This window comes from Leucopleurus acutus, assembly GCF_964270905.1.
Source record: "Leucopleurus acutus genome assembly, chromosome: 21".
In the NCBI taxonomy this organism is placed as follows: Eukaryota; Metazoa; Chordata; class Mammalia; order Artiodactyla; family Delphinidae; genus Leucopleurus; species Leucopleurus acutus.
The window spans coordinates 29,481,644-29,502,420 of NC_139163.1; the positions used below are offsets into that span (position 1 = coordinate 29,481,644).

The 20,777-nt window shown below is 47.3% G+C and overlaps 2 protein-coding genes and 1 long non-coding RNA gene across 8 annotated transcripts in view; 2 read left to right on the top strand and 1 right to left on the bottom strand.

Annotated features, from left to right (window-relative positions):
* The window catches only part of ASH2L (ASH2 like, histone lysine methyltransferase complex subunit), a 32,743-nt gene extending 19,498 nt beyond the window's left edge, over positions 1 to 13,245 (top strand). For 2 of the 5 annotated variants that reach the window (XR_014327077.1, XR_014327080.1), the window contains 8 exons: positions 1,188 to 1,355; positions 1,645 to 1,838; positions 4,668 to 4,760; positions 6,312 to 6,410; positions 7,138 to 7,197; positions 7,294 to 8,119; positions 8,772 to 9,324; positions 13,125 to 13,245. Coding sequence is in view for 1 of the 5 variants with exons in the window: in XM_082863852.1 (XP_082719978.1) it covers positions 1,188 to 1,355; positions 1,645 to 1,838; positions 4,668 to 4,760; positions 6,312 to 6,410; positions 7,138 to 7,197; positions 7,294 to 7,401 (722 nt within the window). In the remaining 4 variants the exon portion in view is untranslated. Of the gene's footprint in view, positions 1 to 1,187; positions 1,356 to 1,644; positions 1,839 to 4,667; positions 4,761 to 6,311; positions 6,411 to 7,137; positions 7,198 to 7,293; positions 8,417 to 8,771; positions 9,325 to 13,124 lie in introns of those variants that run through there. The other 3 variants (XR_014327078.1, XR_014327079.1, XM_082863852.1) reach the window with 3 other exon arrangements.
* On the bottom strand, positions 11,332 to 16,112 carry STAR (steroidogenic acute regulatory protein; the record flags this gene model as incomplete). Its single annotated transcript, XM_082863853.1, has 7 exons — positions 11,332 to 11,445; positions 11,973 to 12,066; positions 12,943 to 13,127; positions 13,244 to 13,402; positions 14,533 to 14,660; positions 14,947 to 15,060; positions 16,049 to 16,112. 7 exons carry the CDS (start codon positions 16,110 to 16,112, stop codon positions 11,332 to 11,334), a joined length of 858 nt encoding a protein of 285 aa, XP_082719979.1.
* LOC309977632 lies at positions 15,207 to 18,020 on the top strand. 2 transcript variants are annotated; one of them, XR_014327081.1, is made up of 3 exons: positions 15,207 to 15,900; positions 17,213 to 17,350; positions 17,808 to 18,020. It is a non-coding gene; the product is annotated as an uncharacterized lncRNA (long non-coding RNA). The 2 variants fall into 2 exon arrangements; XR_014327082.1 differs by lacking the exon at positions 15,207 to 15,900 and adding an exon at positions 16,969 to 17,052.
* The last annotated feature ends 2,757 nt before the right edge of the window (positions 18,021 to 20,777 follow it).

The window sequence follows — 20,777 nt, forward strand, 5'->3', positions numbered from 1 at the left end:
AGCCTTATTACACTTAGCAAAACATATAATTCCTTGCTATCATCTGAATTCAGTCCAAATCAGATTTCCTTGATTGTCTCAAATATCTTTTTATCTTCCCACAAAATACTTATTAATTACAAAGGGGAAATAGTAATTTTATAGTGGAGAAACCTGGAAGGCACCACCTTAACCAAGTGATCAGAGTTTAACATCACCATTTGGACAGCATGTGCTTCCTGACCTGACGTACTGAGAGGCCCAGCAGTACTGCAGTGGTGTCCTGCCAGCGGCATGACCTGGACCCAGACAGGAGGAAGCATCGGACAGACAAATGTTTGAGGGACATTTCTACAAACCAAGTGACCAGTACCCTTCAGAATGTCAGGGTCATGAAAGACCTGAGGAGACACGACAACTAGATGAAATGGGGGATCTTGGATTAGATCCTGGAACAAAAAAAGGGTGTTATTTGGATAACTGGCTTAACTCAAAGGTGACCTATAGATTAGTGTAACAGTATTGTGTCAGTGTCAGTTTTCTGGTTTTGATCCTTGTGTGATGGTCACAGATGGTGTTAGCACTTGGCAAGCCGAGTGAAGGACATATGAGGACTCCACTATTTTTGAAACTTTGAAATTGTTTCAAATAAAAAGTCTTGTAAAGGGTGGTTTATTCACATCAGGATCCAAACACATTACAATTGGTTTGTTATATTAGGGAATAGACAAGTATAATTAGTTTTAACCTGCCATCTTAAATAATCACATTTAAGGGCTTCCCTGGTGGCGCAGTGGTTGAGAGTCCGCCTGCTGATGCAGGGGACATGGGTTCGTGCCCCGGTCCGGGAAGATCCCACATGCCGCGGAGCGGCTGGGCCCGTGAGCCATGGCCGCTGAGCCTATGCGTCCGGAGCCTGTGCTCCGCAACGGGAGAGGCCACAACAGTGAGAGGCCCACATACCGCAAAAAAAAAAAAAAATCACATTTAATAAAAACTGATTACTCGACAGCTTTCTTCCTTTTTCTTTCTTTCTCCTCCTTCATCTATATCTGGAGACTTTTAAACTCCTGAACTAATATTTCAGATTCCTGACTTGATATTTCTGATTTTTTATTTCATTTTACTGGAGGATAAGAGTTTGTGGCAGTTGTCTCCAAGTATTTCAAATAAGTTGCAGGTCTTTGTTTTAATCTCCATCACTGCAGCTCCCCAGTTAAAGATCTCCGATGACCGGCTGACTGTGGTTGGAGAGAAGGGCTACTCTATGGTTCGGGCTTCTCATGGGGTTCGGAAAGGTGCCTGGTACTTTGAAATCACGGTGGATGAGATGCCGCCAGACACTGCTGCCAGACTGGGCTGGTCCCAGCCGTTAGGTAAGCTGGGGCTATGATACGGACGTGGCAACTGGTGGAGAGGTATAGACCATCTGGCTAAGCTTCATGACTTGTATGCTTATTGGATTGTGGTCATAAAATTCAATTCCTGAGGGTTTAGGTGGTTTGCAGTTCCTAGGAATATTTTTATAATTCATTGCTTGTGAGAAATAGTTCGTTAGCCATTTTACAAAACTGGCAAAAAAGTAAAAAAAGGAGAATATTTTCCTTTAGCAAACCAGAGTTGACTTGCAGTTCTGACTTCCTGTGTATCTTTTTATTGGGACAGGTAACCTTCAGGCTCCCTTAGGTTATGATAAATTTAGCTATTCTTGGCGGAGCAAAAAGGGGACCAAATTCCACCAGTCCATTGGCAAACACTACTCTTCTGGCTATGGACAGGGAGATGTCCTGGGATTTTATATCAGTCTTCCTGAAGACACAGAGACAGCCAAGTCACTGCCCGATACCTATAAAGATAAGGTGAGTCTGTCCTCCCGAGAGATTCCTGGGTTGAAGACCTGTGGCAGCTGATGCCTTCAACTATGTGTTCTCTTAATGATGCTTATCCATTTACATCTTTCCCAACATTTCATTTTGAAAATTTTAAGACATAACAAAATTGAAAGAACTTAAAAGTCAGTGTCCGAATACCCATCACCTAGATTCTGCCATTAACATGTTATGCATTCATTCCTCCACCCGCACACCCACCCGCCCACACTTTCATCCATGTTTTTTTAACCCCCGCCAAGTACTTAAGGGTGCATATCATTAGCTAGAGATTAACTTTTGTTTAGTTTTTTTCTTTTGATATAAAATTTACAATATAAAATGAAATGTACAAATTTTAAGTGTACGTTCACTGAGTTTTGAGGTTGAGCCAACCCCCCATGGAGACGTTGAATCTTACACCTCAGGAAGTTCCCTCATACTCCATCCTAGTCAGTGCCAGCTCCTACCGGCACTGAGGCAACTACTGTTGTGAATTTTTCCCCGCATCACAATTCTGTTCCATTAGTTTTGCTTGTTCTTGAACTCATGTAAATGGAACCATGCAGTGTGTGATCTTTTGTGTCTGGCTTTTATTGTTTGTTATAATGCTTTTGAGGTTCTTCCATGCTGTTACAGGAATCTGTGGTTTGTTCCTTTTTACTTCAGGGTAGTTTCCATTGTGGGATACCACAGTGCTTACCCATATTCCTATTAATGGACACTGGGGCCATTTCAAGTTCGGGTTTATTATACATAAAGTTGCTATGCGTATTCTTGTACAGACCTTTTTTGTCAACATGTTTTTATTTCTTTTTAGTCAATGCCTAGAAATAGAGTTACTGGGTCATTATACATTTAGTTTTATAAGAGATTGTCAGACTCTCCATTCCTGCTAACAGTGTATGAGTATTTTAGTTGCACTACATCCTTGCTAGCATTTGTTGTTACCAAACAAGTCTAGCCACTTTGGTGGGTGTGTAGTAGTATCTCATTTGGTTTAAATTAGCATTTCTTTGGCGACTAATGATATTGGACATTTTTTCATGTGCTTACTGGCCATTCATCTGTCTTCTTTTGTGAAGTTTCTGTTCAAATATTTTGACTTTTTAAAAAAATTGGGTTGTTCGTCGTCTTAATGAGTTGTAGGAGTTCTTCATATATTCTGGATTACAGTCTTTTGTTGGAAATGGCTTTTTAAAAAGTATTTTTCTCCTACTCTGACTCTTCTATTCATTTTCTTAATGGTGTCTTCTGATGAACTGAAGTTCTTAATTTTTATGAAGTGCATCTCAGATTTTTCTTTACAATTATATTGCTTTCTATGAGTTAATAAATCTTTGCCTGCTCTCAGGAAGTCATGAAGGTATTCTTCCATGTTTTCTTTGAAAACATGGTTTTAGCTCTTAATCTAGGTTTCTGATCCACCTTGAATTCATTCTTGTGAATGACGTGGAGTAGAGGTCAAGGTTAGTTTTTTTTAATAAATTTATTTATTTATTTTTGGCTGTGTTGGGTCTTCGTTGCTGCACGTGGGCTTTCTCTAGTTGCGGCGAGCGGGAGCTACTCTTCGTTGCGGTGCACGGGCTTCTTATTGTGGTGGCTTCTCTTGTTGCAGAGCACGGGCCGTAGGTGTGCGGGCTTTAGTAGGTGTGGCACGCAGGCTCAGTAGTTGTGGCGCACGGGCTTAGTTGCTCCGCGGCATGTGGGATCTTCCCAGACCAGGGCTTGAACCCGTGTCCCCTGCATTGGCAGGTGGATTCTTAACCACTGCACTACCAGGGAAGCCCCCAAGTTTAGGTTTTTTTTTTCTGTGTTGATACCCACTTATTCTAGCCCCATTTTTTGAAAACTCCTTTCCTCATTTCTTTGGTTCCTTTTGTGACAGTCCAGTGACTGTGGAGATCGATTCCTGGGCTCTCTGTTCCGCTGATCTATTTGTTGACCTTTGTTTCTGCCAATGCCACACTGTCCTCATTATGGTAGCTTTAGAGTAAGTGCTTAAATCGGGTGGTGTCTCCTCCAAGGTTGTTCTGATAATAAGCAGTCAGAGCACGTTGTATTGGTGGCATCACACTGCTGACTGTCGTCACTCCTGCCACCACCTAGAACCTTCAGCCATATGAGTGCTTGGTTCTACAGTGCACAGAGGTCTACGGTTACCGCGAGGATACTGTTGGAATCCTTAAAATTATGTACTGTTTCATTTCCATTATAAAAATTTGTTTTTAATTTGAATAAGCAATTACTAATATGTCCATAAAATGGAATACTGTGGAACTGTTCAGAAGAAAATGAATGTCAGAGAATTCCCTGGCGGTCCAGTGGCTAGGACTCCACGCTTTCACTACTGAGGGTGCAGGTTCAATCCCTGGTCAGGGAACTAAGATCCCACGAACCACGTGGTGCGGCCACAAAAACAAGTTAAAAAAAAATTAATGCCATATGTTTACCCGGGAGTGAATAGTTAAACAGAGTCTTAGGAACCAGTAAGAAAGGAGTGACCCAGAGACCACCTGTGGGAGGAACAGGTAGGGAACTAGGAGGGAAGGAAGTGACCCGCCCCCCCCCCCCCCCAAATCTTAGTAAGGGCCTTTTGGGAAAATATTTAACAAGCATGTGCCATCTGGTAATTCTAAAGACATACATAGTTGTTCAAAATCTAACAAAGCTGACTGCAAAGATTTTAAATTTCTGTTCAGAACACAAGGACTCAGTGCTATTTGTGTGAATCTGGCTTTTTTTCCCCCCCATGATGATGTAGCTAATGCTTCATTTTTCCTTTTTTTTTTTTTCTTTCCTTCTCTCTTGGTTTTCAAGGCTTTGATAAAGTTCAAGAGTTATTTGTATTTTGAAGAAAAAGACTTTGTGGATAAAGCAGAGAAGAGCCTAAAGCAGACTCCCCATAGCGAGGTGAGTCACGGTCATCAAAATGTCAGAATTAGAAGAATTTGAACATTGGGTCCAACCCCCTTATTATGAAAGTGAGGGAATTGAGGCCCACAGGGGGGATGAAGGGATTTCTGCTAACACAGCAGCAGCAGGGCCAGCGCACTCTCCTGCCTGCCGTGTTTTGTTCTTTCTGGGCTACCTGCTGCTGCTATGAGAGCAATGACCTGGATTCTTAGAGAAAAGGGGGTATAAAACAGTGGCCAAATAAGAAAGCCTGAGGGCAATTGAGGAAGCAAGTCAGAGATACTTATCCTTTGTCAGAGGAGGTAGCAAGTGCGGAAGGAGGAAACTGGAATAGGAGATTCAGGGCCTCGGTATGTGACCCGGGGGGCAGCAGGAGCTGTGATGGCTCTCTAGAACTTTCCTGCCTCCCTTCTCCAGGGTTGTTGGGAACATGTTTGCCCAAGGTCATAGCACAATCAAAGAAGGGCTGGTGCATCTGGACCAACCACAGGGGCCCAAAATAGAAGGGGAAGGGATGGAAGAAAGTTCTGAGCTGGAAACATTTTTCCATAAAAATGCTGTGAAGCCACCTGCATCAGTAATAGAAGCAAATGTAGGAGAAATAAACTAGGATTCCGATTGTTTTTAGGGAAAAAGTAGTAAAGGGAAACAGTTAATTGAACTAAGGAGATAACACAGCCAGAAAATATAGCCAGGCAGAAAATAGCTCTTGCTGGGAAGAAGAGGTAGAGAAAGTTACTTCAGAAAAAGGAGCCTTTTCTGAAGTCCATCCATAGTGGTTAGGAGAATATTCCGGATAGTTTTGAGAGAGAAAGGACAAAGAAATAAGGATTCAGAGACTTTTTTTTTTTTTTTTTTTTTTTTGCGGTACACGGGCCTCTCACTGCTGTGGCCTCTCACTGTTGTGAAGCACAGGCTCCGGATGCGCAGGCTCAGTGGCCATGGCTCACGGGCCCAGCCGCTCTGCGGCATGTGGGATCTTCCCGGACCGGGGCACGAACCCGCGTCCCCTGCATCGGCAGGCGGACTCTCAACCACTGCACCACCAGGGAAGCCCGGATTCAGAGACTTTGACAGAAGATCCTGTGAGATTTTCAAAGTAGAAATGCAGAAGTGAGAACCTGAGGCAAGGGAAGGGGACAGATAAATGAGCTCAAAAGGGTATAGTTCCAAGGGATCAGTGGATGACCAGTTACCTTTTATAAATATAATGTAATGAAAAACAGAAAGTGGAACTGTTTGATATAAGTAGGATAGGAATTCAGAAAGCAAATAAGCCTGAGGACCAAGAAAAAAAAAAAAGGCACCATTGCACCTCAAAAAAACCCCAAAACCTGAGGACCAGCTTTAATAGAGCATGTAGATAGGCTCTGAAAAATCTAAGGTATTACATAAATGTCAGCTATTGCTATTACACAAGCTACATGCTATTCTTAGGATTTCTTCAAATGCTGCCACCATACTGCTGATAAAGGGTTCTCCAACGGAGTTCTTTTTTAATTTGTTCTTTTTTAAAATTCTGAAGTAAAACCATGGTTTTTGTTTCAGATAATTTTTTATAAAAATGGTGTCAATCAAGGTGTGGCTTACAAAGATATTTTTGAGGGGGTTTACTTTCCGGCCATCTCGCTGTACAAGAGCTGCACGGTACGTATCGTCTGTTCATCCTGTGAACACAACCTGAGGGAGATAGGTGGACGGTTGTGGTGAAAGAGCCACTGATGGGATTCTAGAAAGAAATGTGAAAGGCCTAGGAGTGGGATGGGAGCATATTCCTACTGTTACTGCTTGTTCCAAAAACATGTGGGTCCTCCACGAAGTATTTGCTTGGACAGGTAAAGATCATGCGGTTATTGTAAAGGCCCATACCTTTCCTTTGGATGTACTGTGTGGTCACTGTTGTTCAGTATAAAGGATATAAAGTATTTACACGCATAAGTCAATTTGGTGTTATGTGTCGTGATAACCTACCATCATTAGTAACTGTTGCTTATAGTGATTTTTAAAAAAATATGATCCAGCATGAAGGGACTATCATTAGAGCCTACCAGCTAAAGAAACCAAATTATTTGAAAAGGCAATGCCTGGAAGTTTCCATGTCCTCTTACTCTGTCAGTAGCCCCCATTGAAGTAATATAAGGAAATCTTTAGGTTATAAACAGAAATCAGCACAAGTTTATTTTATTTACCTAATTCTTGATGGCTATTATAGGGTATTGACCACCTTTAGCAGTATTAATGTATATCATTTGTTTCAGTTATACCGTGAATATCACAGCTACATTTAAAGCGAGAAATTTCCCATGTCACATTAAGGTTTTCACTACTTTCTTCTTTTGTTTCTTCATGTCCGCTTGGATTGAATTTATCCCAGGTCTCCATTAACTTTGGACCATGCTTCAAGTATCCTCCAAAGGATCTCATGTACCGCCCTGTGAGTAACGTTGAACATGTCTGCGTGCGTCCTCAGTCTTCTTGCTGCGGTTACTCCAGTCTCACCTCACCTATCTGTTCCTTGTTCCTCCCGCAGATGAGTGACATGGGCTGGGGCGCCGTGGTGGAACACACTCTGGCTGACGTCTTGTATCACGTGGAAACAGAAGTGGATGGGAGGCGGAGTCCCCCGTGGGAACCCTGACCAAGTCCCTTTTTCTTTGCAGACACGGACTTCCTGGGGAATAATATGAGCGGGTTTTGTTTTTGTTTTTTAACTGTGACAAATGTTTTCCTGAAGATACTGCAGAACATGGCCTCTGCTGTAGCAAATTAGAGGCCGGATGGGTCTGAGAGAGACTCCTTGCCCTTCAGCACTGTCCCTTCTATCACGGCTTTTACTTGGTGTGCCATTCCCAACAGCTGCCGACCCTGGGATCCCATAAGCGCCCTGTGAACTGGGCCTGTGCCATGTACCCCACCAGCTGAGACTTGCTGCTTACTGTGTTTTCTAAGGAATGGGTAACCTTGCCCAAGTAGCTAACATGTTTAAAGACATGTCCTTCTGCGGGCATTGCCTCCATCCCGCCTGGTTCCCAAGGAAGTGGTGGGCCTGTTTCTGAGAACAGCTGAAATCCATGGCTGTACATTCCAAATCAGTCTAACAGCTCTTCCCTTTCACCGTGGGTGTGTTTTTGTTATTAATTTTGAGGTGTACCTTCGAACACTGGGATCTATAGTAGAACTATACTTGTGAAGGGAACTTGCTTGCAGCTTTAACAATTAGAAACTCTTCCCAAATAAAACTTGTCTTCGAGTGTGTGTGGCACTTTGCTTCCCTTTCAGGTTGGGGTCCATGTGGCGACAGTGTCGGAACAATAAGGCACTCTGAGGAAGGGGAGCCAGCCTTGGAGGAGAGACAGGTTTCTATCTCCACCCTCCCCCGTTGCTTCGTTCCCTCCAGCCAATTTGACCACCCCCTCTTATCCTGTGAAACCCGCCTCAAGAAGGTGAACAGGGGACACTTCCCTGGGGGTCCAATGGCTAAGGCTCCGTGCTTCCAATGTAGGAGGCCCAGATTCAATCCCTAGTCAGGGAACTAGATCCTACATGCCGCAACTAAAGATCCCATGTGCCACAGCTGAGACCCGGCACAGCCAAATAAATATTTTTAAATAAATTTATTTATTTATTTATTTTTGGCTGCGTTGGGTCTTCGTTGCTGCACGTGGACTTCCTCTAGTTGCAGCGAGCGGGGGCTACTCTTCGTTGCAGTGTGTGGGCTTCTCGTTGCAGTGGCTTCTCTTGTTTCGGAGCATAGGCTCTAGGTGCACGGGCTCTAGACCGCAGGCTCAGTAGTGGCGCACGGGCTTAGTTGCTCCGAGGCATGTGGGATCTTCCTGGACCAGGGCTCGAACCCGTGTCCCCTGCATTGGCTGGCGGATTCTTAACCATTGCGCCACCAGGGAAGTCCTAAATAAATATATTTTAAAAAAAAAAGGTGAACAGGAACTTAAAAGGGTAAATGGTCTCCCTCCAGCTCTTCCCTTTGAACTTGTGTGTTGATCTGTGCAGGTTATGTTCCTGCCTTGCTTATCTTCCTTTGTAATACCTGATGATTAAAGGACAGTTTTCAGAAGACTAAAAACTGGAATGTAAGAATGAGCCTTCCCCGGAGGTCCCTAAGTGCTTCCCTGTCCTCCTTTTAATCAGTGGCAGTGCAGTCCTCCCAGGGTTGCTCCAGACTTCCCTGTAACTTCCTACCTAGGTTAATAGAGTGGTTCACCAAGAGTCTGGTAATATGTTGCCAAGGATCCCTATATATATTATGCCTGTTTAATTTCCCAAATTTCAAGTGACTGTTGGTATCTTAACACAGAAGCTTTGACTAATGTATTTGTCTCCTAATGAATCACCCAGACCCAGGGTCTTTGTTTCGGTCATTCCACCTCTCTTAACAGGAAACCCAGCAGAATCAGGCTGAGGTCTATTCATTCGTGGTCTTATGGAGCAGACTTGGTTATAAAGCTTCTGGATCATCAGGGTTTGAAGAACTCTAAGTAAACGAGGATGGTGTTATCTAGAGGAAGCTGGAGATGAATTCTTTGTAGCATGAATTACCACACATGTAAGTTGTGCACCCACTCTCCATTTAAATGATCAAATTAGGGTTTTGTGCATTTCGCTTTCATACATTGGAGGTTACAGAAATAGTGATTTTTGCCTGTTTATACTGCATATTCTGTGTGTGTGTGTTGATTAGATTCATTTGAAGGGCTCAAAGAATACCCACTCTTCTTATAGTCCTATATGAAACGGTTTCTGTAAGCAGATCATCACTGACAACTCATTTTATTCCAGTGTAAAATTAAACAAGTGAGAAAATACCTCCCCAGGTACCTCAAAGACACAGTTGCATAGTTTGAAAAAGGCAAATTATAATCAAACTCAAAACCATGGTGTGTGTTGAAAGCCCATTTCTTTACTGTCAGCCTGTTCTCTTGAAACCGGAGCGTATGTTGCTCTACACATCTTTCAACAAGTAACCCTTTCTCTTAGCTGGGAGTGGATGATAATTCTGTTCTAGAAACACTTTTACAATTATCCCATCTCACTCTGAAGCTCCTGGCTGGATAAACATAATTTCATCTATGCCTAAAATAGACTACTAAGAAACAATCAGAATAAATATTAATAAATATCTCTATCAGTTGTAACTTCTCAATACCTCAATAAATTATAACAGCATTCCTGCTACTGCTCATTTGTTTAATAAATAAGCTAGAACTCTAATTCCAAATGGTGTAAATCATCAATGCTGTTAGCACTGGAATGGAAAAGCTTCAAGTGATAATGGTTAGGTTTTCATCCTACTTATACGTTTTAGCCAAATAACCCCATCTCAACTTACATTTTTTAAGCACCAATTCTCTGAATCTTGGAAAGGGATTTTGCTGTCACCCTATCACCCCTTCTTCCAGCCATCTCCTCCAAAATAGTAAAACATTGACCTGTTAAAGCAGAGAAATTGGCAGCCCCGAGTCAAGCCAAGAGGAAATGTAATAGACTCCAAACTAAAGATTCAGCTCCCTTTTTAGGTCTAAACAATCACTAATGGGAAAGTAATAAAATTTGCTTTTGTTTGATTTTATCTTAGTAATACCATTCTGTCACTTGCCTTTGGTTCTATCCTTTTAATTAGGTAAATAAAAGTCTTCAGTCATAATCTTCATCTTCCAATGCCCGTTAATCAGCTACCAGCTATAGAGTTCTTTTAAGAACTGATTTAGTCTTGTGCTTATCGTGTAAATTAAATTTTTATGAAAGATTCCGGTAACAGATCCTACATAATTAATGACCTAAGTCCCCTGGAGTTTTTCCTTTGAGTGAGGTAGGGGACTTAGTTTAACTAATTAAAGTCTTCATCCATGACTCCTTTAGTATGAAGTTGCAATTTACTAGCATGGATTTTAAGAGTAGAATTTTAAAACAGGTACAGACTAAAGTTTTTGTGTTAGTTACGATTCTTTATTCTGACTACTGCTCATGGAAGAAGTAGGGGAATCAGTCTGATAATTAGTTTTGTATTTTTTCATTAAGATGACTTGAACTAGACTTCTGGACGGTGTCTGCTGTGGGAGTTGCTTGTTCTTTGGCGCAGTTCTCTACCATCTTGGTGGAGGAGCAGAGGGTTTCAGGAGGCTCTGTGTAACACCTGCTCTGTCTGCACACATTGCCCACAGGGAATGGAGCTCTTGAGCTCATCAAACGTGCGGTCCTAATCCTGGTATTTTGCACCCTCTGCACCCTGCATTCGTTAACTGGTAGCATTTTAAAGATGTTTCTAGGTAGACAAGTAAGGGCCCAGAAAAAAAATTTTTACAAATATTTTGGGACCCCTGTGCTTCATTTTACAGCTAATCAGTGAATGAAGTTAAAAGAGCCTTGTCCCCACTTTCTTGGTACTAAAATGTTACCCATCTGAGTTCTAGTATCATACTGGACACGCACCACCATCCCATCCCACTGTCCCTGGATGAAGATCTTTAACAGACTTGTAGACTTCCAGCAGAGACCTCCTCGTGAGCCTGCAAGCGCGCTCAGCTGGGAGCCGTTGGCAGCAGCAGGCTGGTCTTCAACATCTGGCTTCCAGAGCGGGGCGGGACTCCAGGCGCTTGCGCAGGTGGTTGGCAAAGTCCACCTGGGTCTGCGAGAGGACCTGGTTGATGATAGTCTTTGGCAGCCATCCCTAGAGTTGAAGTTAGAAGAATTTGGCCATCTTGTGGGTGACATTCCACTCTATAGACACTGCCGTGCCCGATCACACACCTGGTGGGTTGCCTAGGCTTGGCCTTCTAGCTCTGTTGGTCCGTGCCCCCGTTCAGTTGATCAGGGTCAGGGGCTGGAGGACTGCATTACTGCCCTGCTGTCATGACCGTGTCAGAAGCGCTGGATTTGCTGTCCAGGCAGATTTCAGCCCTGTCTTCCCAGTGGTGTGACCCTGAGCTAGCTACCGTACCTTCTTGGGCCTAAGTTTCCTTGTTTCTAAAAATAACTACAGAATTGAAATTTGATATGAGAAGTAAGAGGGAGCCAGTGCAGGCTTCTGAGATGATGGACTAGCAGTTAGGCCATCACTCCAGTGTCCCCTCTGCAACGGCCCAGTTCCCTCACAATGGAGGCTCTCTCCAGTTGTGTGCGGGATGATGTGGGAGCAGTAAGAGCCTACTTTGCTCACCACCGCCTGTCCCGAGCACCCCCCACCCCGCCCCTTACCTTGAGGTCAATGTTGAGCAGCCAGGTGAGTTTGGTCTTTGAGGGGCTTCCAGCCAGGGGATGGAGCACCATGCAGGTGGGGCCGTGCTCAGCTCTGCCGGGTGAAGACATGTCAGGTCAGGGGGACAAGGCCGAGTTCTCAAACGCTGACTAGTCTTCCCAGATCTCATCAGAGAAGTGTCCTTTGCCAAGGGTGACATTTAACAGTTGGCACGGTTACCAGCTCATCAGAACAAATGCTGACTGGAGCTGGAGCTGAAGCCTGGAGGCCTCCTGCGGTGCCTTTTAGTCGCTGGATGATGGGGAGGTCAAGGAAGGGTCCAGGGTGGTGCTGGGGCCCCTGGGAAACTCAGGTAGCAACTGTTCCAAGTGGTGTGGCTTCTGTTTTAATCAACATTACAGTGGGACCTGAGCATACCAGCTAAACCTCAGCCCTACTTTTTTTTTTTTTTAATCTTTATTGGGGTATAATTGCCTTACATTGTTGTGTGTGTTTCTGCTGTATCACAAAGTGAATCAGCTATATGTATACTTATGTCCCCATATCCCCTCCTTCTTGCATCTCCCTCCCACCCTCCCTATCCCACCCCTCTAGGTGGTCACAGAGCACCAAGCTGATCTCCCTGTGCTATGCGGCTGCTTCCCACTAGCTTTATATTTTACATTTGGTAGTGTGTATATGTCCATGCCACTCTCTCACTTTGTCCCATCAGCCCTACTTCTTGTTTTAGAAAATTACTAAGGTTCTTAAACTTGCCGGGAGGGTCAGGACAAACTGATTATGTAAGTGTGGCCAGTCTTGTCTTCCCTACACTGCGATGGAAAATGAGACTTCCTCTGTGAAAGGTAGCTGAGGGTAGGAACCAAGGATTGTGGTTTCTTAGAGCTGGGGATGTATCACACACTTGGCAGGTGCGTGTCCCCAGCCTGTGTTAAAAAAGGGAGCTTTTGAGGCTGCTGCCAGTGTTACCTGATGACGCCCTTCTGCTCGGGCATCTCCCCGTAGTGTGTGGCCATGCCAGCCAGCACACACACGGAGCCCCGGCGCTTGGTACAGCGCACACTCACGAAGTCTCGGGGCCCCACAAGGTTTCCTGCCGCCTCTGCGGCCAACTCGTGAGTGATGACTGTGTCTTTTCCAATCTTCTGCAGGACCTGCCAGGCCACAGAGAACCAGAGTCACTACTCAGCCAGGTGGGGGGCCGAGGCACACCGCAGCTCACAGCCCCCTCCCGACTGCTGTGGCCATCCTTCTGCCTGGGCCTCCCCACCTTGATCTCCTTGACATTCGGGTTCCACTCGCCCATGGCCTCCATGTGCTCCACGAGCTCTTCGTAAAGCCTCTCCACGGGCTGGTCCACTACCACCTCCAGCCGGAACACCTTGCCCACGTCTGGGATCACTTTACTCAACACTTCGTCCCCATTCGCCTATCGGCAGGGAAGAGAGGAGCCCCAAGGGAAAGGTTAGAAAAAAATATTCCCGGCCTACGACACGTAGACAGTGCCAGGCAAGGCAGGAGGGGAACAGCCAGGGGAACTCCAGGCTAAGCCTGAGTAAGCCTGGAACCATCTCTGATTAAGGTAGAGGAGGTCCTCCTTCCTGCTGCCTGCCTCGTACATCTGCTGAGGACTGGGGAGGTGACCTGCCTGTTCCCTGGGCCCTTTTTTCCTGGGTGTAAATGTTGATGGGTGTGGGTAAGGGCCACCTGAGAAGGCCCTTACTTGACTTCAGAAGCTCAAAGATCCTGAGAGAGACGCATCTGGGAGCAGGGAAGGTGGTTTACAACCAGCTAATTTCACACATAGGTTTATTTTAAAAATCCAATCCCTCATTTTACACCAGAGGGATGTAGGGCCAGAGAAGGTCAGTGAGATGCCCCAGGACCCTTAGCTAAGAGCATTGCTGGGCCTAGATCCCAGATTTCCCAACTCGCAAACTTGTAGTCTGTTAACTCTGAGAACTTGGAGAAGGAAAGATCTCACCTGAACTTTGGCCAATGGGCAGCATGTGAGCTTTTGGTGAAGATAAAGCGGCCAAAGTCTCGGTAGAGCCGTTGGCCTTTAACACACGCCTTGTTCCCAGCTCCCAGTGAAGGGGCAGTGCTCAGGAGCAGAGCGCCCCAGAGGGCCTTGGGCCACCTGTATCCCACTCCAGCCCTGTTGCGGGTGAGCCCAGGTCACCCCTGCGAGGTGAGCCATAAGGCGGGCTAACAGCACAGACACTGTGCTTCAGCATTGGAACTTCTGACCCAGGGGGATGAGGCCTGTGCTGCCCCTGGAGTCCCTGTTTTGCATGGTCTGAATGGGTGTACAGTGCATTTGGAGGGGAGCTAGGGATACAGGAAAAACGTTTCTCAAACGCAGTCTCCAGGACATCTTTGTTGGGGGAGAGGGGTATCTGGGGATATATTCTTGGGAAAGGAGAATTCTCAAAAATGCTTGCTACCCAGTGACTGTTACACAAGGCCGGACTTCTGAGAGGAGCAGAGACCCCAGCTGGCCTCGAGCATGGCCCGTGAAGAGCGAGGAGCTGTGGGTTCCTCCGCACCCGCCCTTACCTGCTGGCTCTCCTTCTTCCAGCCCTCCTGGTCACTGAGGATGCCCAGGGCCCTCTGCATGGCCTCCTCTCCCTGCTGGATATAGGCCAGTTCTTGGTTGCTGTAGAGAGTGTCTTCCAGCTGAGAACCTGGACACAAAGCCACGGAGAGACTGAGCTTCCTAGCCTCCCACGAGCTTTCACCCCTTTCATCTCTGAAGAGCCCAGACCAAAGCCATATGGTCCAGCCTGCAGGTTAAGTTAGACACAGGGGACAGGGAGGGGGGTCTAGCCATGAACAATGCCATTCCCATCAAAGTGAGTGAGGACGCCTGGGGGATGCGGGGGAAGGGACCAGAGCTACATGCACATCGTTTGCCCGCCCCCCCCGGAGCCCCCCGCCGCTGGTAGAAGCCCCAGAAGCCTCAGCACTTACTGAGCAGAGAGCTGCGACGCCGAACCTGGTTAATCCAGGCAGCTGGGGTTGGGCCCCCCGGGGCCCTGCGGTTCAGCTCCTGGCCGATGGCCAGCACAGCCTGGTGCCTCAGCCCTGCAGGGAAGGGAGGGAAACTGTCGCTTAGGAGCAGAAAAGCCCCTCAGAGAATGTTCCACCCCTTCATCTCATCACAGAGGAGGAAGCTGGTCTGGGGCAGAAAGTGACTTGATGAGGAATACCTCCAGGGCCAGAAACCTGCCTGCCTTCTGGGCTGGCCGGGCCTGGAGGCAGGGCCACACTCAAGCTTGCTGAAGTTTCCTTCTTGAAAGGGAGAGAAGCTTTGAACAACCTATCCTGCTACAGAAGGGGAATTACAGACACCCGTCCCCGAGGTCTGTGTGGCCTCTGCGTGAGTAACTGCTCCGTGTGCCCTGGGGGTTCCCGCTGATCTAGAGAGAACAGCCCCACGCCGGGTACAGGTCTTCCAAGTGTGGCCTCCATCTAAACAGTGGCCACCTGAACCCAATGTAATTAGAAAGGACTTGCTTAGGTTTGTCTGTGGTCCCTTCAGTGACAGCGACAGCAGCGGACTGACTCCAGTGACCCTGGTTTCCGCCTCCTGACTGATGACAGGGAGACTCCCCACCTCACCCACCTTCCCTCTCTACGTGCTCCTCGGCTGTCTTACTCCCCTTTCTTGTCCTTCGCCCCGTCTCCCGCCTGCCCTGCCTCAGGCTTGCCAACACAGCTTCCTGGACTCCAGGCTGACTCCTGCCTCTGCCACCACGGCTTGGACTTCCCTGGCACCCTTGGTACCTATCCTAGAGACAGGCAGAGTCAGGAAGAAGCCAAGACAGCTCGGAGCCCTGGAGGGGAGGCCGGGGATGACAGAGTCTGCAAGGCACCCAGGAACCTTCGTATCCAGCTGCGTTCTTCAGCGCGGGGGACACTGAGGTACGGGAGGGGAAAGGCTTGCACAGGCTCCCCCAGTGAGCGGCACCCCTGGGACCTGAGTGGCCTGTCCCACCAAGCCCACACCTTCCCCACTAGACATTGCCTGCGGGCTCCTGGTCGGCCGGACAGGGGGGCCCCAGGAGCTCACCCTTCATGTTGCGCACGTGTCGGTAGGAGCTCCCGGCACACAGCTTAAACGTGGCGAGGAGCATGGTTCCTTGGCGGTGGGGCAGGCGTGGAGGCTGGTGGTGGTGCTCTTGGCTCCTCTCCTGGGCCGTCAGGGTTGGCCTCTGGGTCCTGCAGCCGCGGCTGGACCGTGCGTCCTGTGCCTTAAATGCCTCCAGCTGAAGGCTGTGTTTCATCATCAGGAGATAAAAAAGTCATCACTCATCGTGTAAAGGAAGGCACCAAGGATAGAAGGATTGCCTCACAAGGAGCCTTTGGCCATTTGCGGGGAGTGCGGGCGGGGGTGGGGGAAGGGCTTGGGAGGCTGGTGCCTGACCAGGCTGGATGGAGGGGAGAGGAGAAAAGGAGCAGCAGAGGTCAAGGCAATTTAGAAAAAAGTATGCACATGTGACAGTGGTTCTCAAGCAGCAAGCTGTTTAAAATGCAACTTTGTAGCCCTCATGCTCAGAAATTCCAGATTTAACAAGTCTAGAATTGAGGCTCTGAAACCTGTATTTAAAAAAAATTTTCCCAGGTGATGGCCATGAAGGTATTCTGTGAACTGTACACTAGGCTTTGAGAAGCTCTGCCCTGGGATAGCACCCAGGGCTTCTGATAGGGTACAGGCAGGCAGAACTGGCAGAGGCCACCCAGCCCCAGCATGAGGGGCCCGAAGCCTCTGGAGGAACGGCACTCCCCCCCCGCCCCGGTTCTGCAAGAATCGAGTCATTGCCCCTGCAGTCGCTGACCTACAGGACACCCTGAAAGGACTTCAGGAAGGTGATCAGGATGCGGCACACTGTGCTCTGGGGAGACAGGCAAAGTGAGCCCTTAGACAGTTACCAATCTTACAATGCTTTAGAAAGTTCTTACGAATCTGGATTCTTACATCTTCTCACACTTAGAAAAGCACTAAAGTCATGAACGGAGAAACCCGTTGCTTGTGACCAGGAGCAACCTTCTACCAAAATGTGTGCTTGAGTGCAGGTACCCTTCCCCTAAATCACACGTAAGCCAGCGTCCCCTGTACCTCTCCCTCTTTAGAGCAGTTCCTCAGAGCTATCTGCGAGGGTTTCCCAGGCTATAGTCCTCAGTAAGTCCCCCAATAGAACTGAAACTCACAGCTCTCTTGTACGTTTTTCTTCAGTCGACAGTTTTGCTGACCATGAAGGAGCACAGAGCTAACTTCTCTCCTCTGTCTGAACACTATGAGGATTCAGAACCTTGGTAGCAGCAAGAGCCTTTTATTCCCATCCACCTCCTCAGCGAGTCCAGACGAATTTGGGTGAGTTTCTCCTGGTTCTCAGATCTCCCAATAATTGGTTGATAATCCTGAGTTTTATTTGGTGGTGTATAACAGGTACCTGACGCCCAGTTGAAAGATACTGGGGGAGTGCCCCCCCACCCCCCGCCCAGTTCTGCCTCCAGAAAGACACTGAATGGTCTGGACTGAGTGACTAGGTGTGAGGCTGGCCAAATGTCTTTCCTCAATTAGGCCAACTAAGGGGTGTCAGAAAGCCAAGCTCTGACTAACACCCCAGCCAGATTGATGTAAAATACATGCGGAACTTATCTTACAAGTACTCACTTAATTGGGAACTAACCACTGAACTGGGTAAGAAATTAAAGAATTCTAGTGGAAACCCTGATGGCTTAATAAAACTGTTAAAGGATCAAGATCAAGGATTAGTTACAGGGCTTCCCTGGTGGCGCAGTGGTTAAGAATCCACCTGCCAATTCAGGGGACACGGGTTTGAGCCCTGGTCCGGGAAGATCCCACATGCCGCAGAGCAACTAAGCCCGTCTGCCACAACTACTGAAGCCCGCATGCCTAGAGCCCGTGCTCCGCAACAAGAGAAGCCACCGCAATGAGAAGCCTGCGCACCACAACGAAGAGTAGCCCCCGCTCGCCGCAACTAGAGAAAGCCGGTGCACAGCATCGAAGACCCAACGCAGCCAAAAGTAAATAAATAAATTTATTAAAAAAAAATTAGTTATATATGACTGATAACTGATGAATATGGTTATAATTTTTATGACTTTTTGTCAGAAGTATTACTGGCTTTTAATCTTTGTTTTCTAGGTATAAGGAAACCTTAAGCTAAGTATGACTTATAGCAGCTTGGTAAATTAGACCTTTGTAAGCAGAACTGAAACATTTATCTTTTCTTTCTACTTGATCCCTCCAGAAAGTGGAAACTTTCAGGTTCCCAGTAGCCTTATCAGGTGAATAAGGAAGGTCAACTCCTGGCAGGTGGAAGAATGTCAAGGTATTTTGGAGACCTTGAGAAGAGAGGAATTCACCCAAATCTATAGTTATTGTGGCGGAATCTAATGGCAAGCCCTTGGCATGGCTTTCCTGGCTCAACTTGAGAGGCCTTTTAAAAGTTCAATCTGAAATTCCTTATGAAAAGTTCCAGGAAAAACAATTTAAAAGAGCCTATATAATCAATTACACATTATGTAAATAATCAGGCCAAGTTTATTTTGCAAACAAATTAGCCTTAATTGGGCTATATTTGGTAGAAATGAAGGTGATTTTAGAGAAAAAAAAAGTTCTAGTGGATATTAAGTTCTAATGTTGTCAATTGTCTTCCAAGTTTGTACTTACTGCCCAGGGCTCACTTCTTTTGTTGGCTCCTCGTTACATTATTGTGAAGTTTAATTGAATTATTAAAAGGACATTGTAAGTTTGTTTCTGGAGCTTATCACAGTAATCCTTGGATGAAGATCAGATGCCTCATGACCTGTAACAAGATTACATATACTAGAAAATATATCATTTAAAGGATTTTCTCCAACCTATATAGAAGGACTCTCCAATGAAAATAATGACAACTGGGCGACTTGATTAACCAGATAAATAGTTCTACATAAGATCAATGATTGTAATAGTGTAACCCTAGATATGGGAAGAAGCAGTAAGAGGGAAGCTATTCCTGTAGTTTCCAGTAAGAGGGAAACTATAACAGACTAGTAAGACTATTATGGGCCTAGTTCAGTAACAGCACATTGAGTGGCCTATATCAGCGAAATCCTCACCAGACCTAAGAATGAGCCTTCCTAGCGCCATGGGACAAATTGGTCATGAAATGCCTCCTAAACCTTGGTCAAAACTATGACCAAGGGGAGGGTACTGCCAACTGAGGAATGTTGCCCACCATCCAGTTCTACAGCCCCTGCAGTTGCTGACCTATAGTTACCCCTCAAAGGACTTCAGGGCGAAGACCGTGCTCTGGGAAAACTGGCAGAACTGGCCCTCAGGTAGTTAGAGATTTTCAGGAGAAAACTTTTGTGAACCCGGACTCTTGCATCTTCCCTTACTTAATAAAGCACTAAAATCATTAAATGAGATACCTGTTCCTTGTGACTAGCGGCAACCTTCTCCTGAGACATGTGCTTGGTTGCACATACCCTCTTCACGTAACTCACACATGCTTCAGAGCAGTTCCTCAGAGCTGGGAGGCTGGCTCCTGGGCTACAGTCCTTGGTAAGTCTCCAAACAAAACTGAAAAGTCACAGCTCTCACATTGTGCGTTTCAACTACGGTGGAAATGAGCTGTTCAAGGTCACACAGCTGGTCGGTGGCAGGTCTGGGACGACAACCTTCAGCCCATCTTTTCACGGCTCCTCCTGCAGCCCCCCAACACTTCGTGTGTTCAGCTGTTCAATTACTGATGCATCCGTTTCTATCAACAGCCTTTACCAAAGCCCTGTTTAGGGTCAGTTCCTGTCTCAGGGGTTAGTTCTGGAGCAAGGATGACACCTCAGGACTGAGTCCTGTCAGCTCACAGAGCAGAGGGGAGAACGGGGCCGGAGACACGAAGAGAGAGGGCCTGGGCCTGGCCATGCCCCACGCCCTTCTTCACGCTTTCCCGAGTAACCTGGGCTGGCCAGGCTGTGCCATAGGGCCTGGCATGAGCTGAAAGGTTCAAAAGACAGGGTATTGGGGTGCCCAGCCCAGTCTTTCCACTTTGGGGGGCCCTGTGGTCTGAACGGGGACTCGTGAGAGGCCCAGTCTCTCCTCTGCAGTTCCCACGCTCCAGTCCAGGCCCAGTGAGGGGGATCTCATTCCAGTCTGCATGCTGGTCTCCAATGACATCTTTTCCTCTTAAGGTTGACCTTGAGGTTGCTTCTGAGCTGGATTCACCTGGCAAGAAGGTCGGGGGTCGAGAGAATCACATTGAATTTGGCCCTGGGCCTGGGCCTGCCCCCCAGGTGAGAGAGTTCCGTGTCCTGTCACCACTGCACAGAGATGGAGGGAAGGGCCCCCACCAGCTCTTGCTGTCCCCCTCACTCTAGAAAGGACGAAACGGACAGGACCTGCCTGGAGCCAGGCCGAGTGCCTAGTGTCCAGAGGGAACAGGTGAGTCCCACACGCCCCCTTCAGGCCGTGCTGGCACAGTGGGATGCGGCCAGCGACCCGGAGAAACGCCTGTCCCGGCCTCCGCTCTGAGCAGTGGCTGCCTGGCGGCCCGGCCCGCCCTCCAGGGCCCCTGTGCCCGCCGCCCGCATGAGCTGTGAGGCCTTAACCACCCAGTCTTCTGAAACTGGCTTGTCCCTTACTGTGGGTCCCCCTTGGGGGGCTGTCTCGGTCCTGATTTGTGTCATGGCGTGCGCATGTTTGCTGTCTCCTCTCTGGGGCCGGTTCCCCTGCCCTCCCAGTGCTCAGCTCCCCGCGGCGGTGGCTCAGGGCAGGTTCCTGCTCCTTC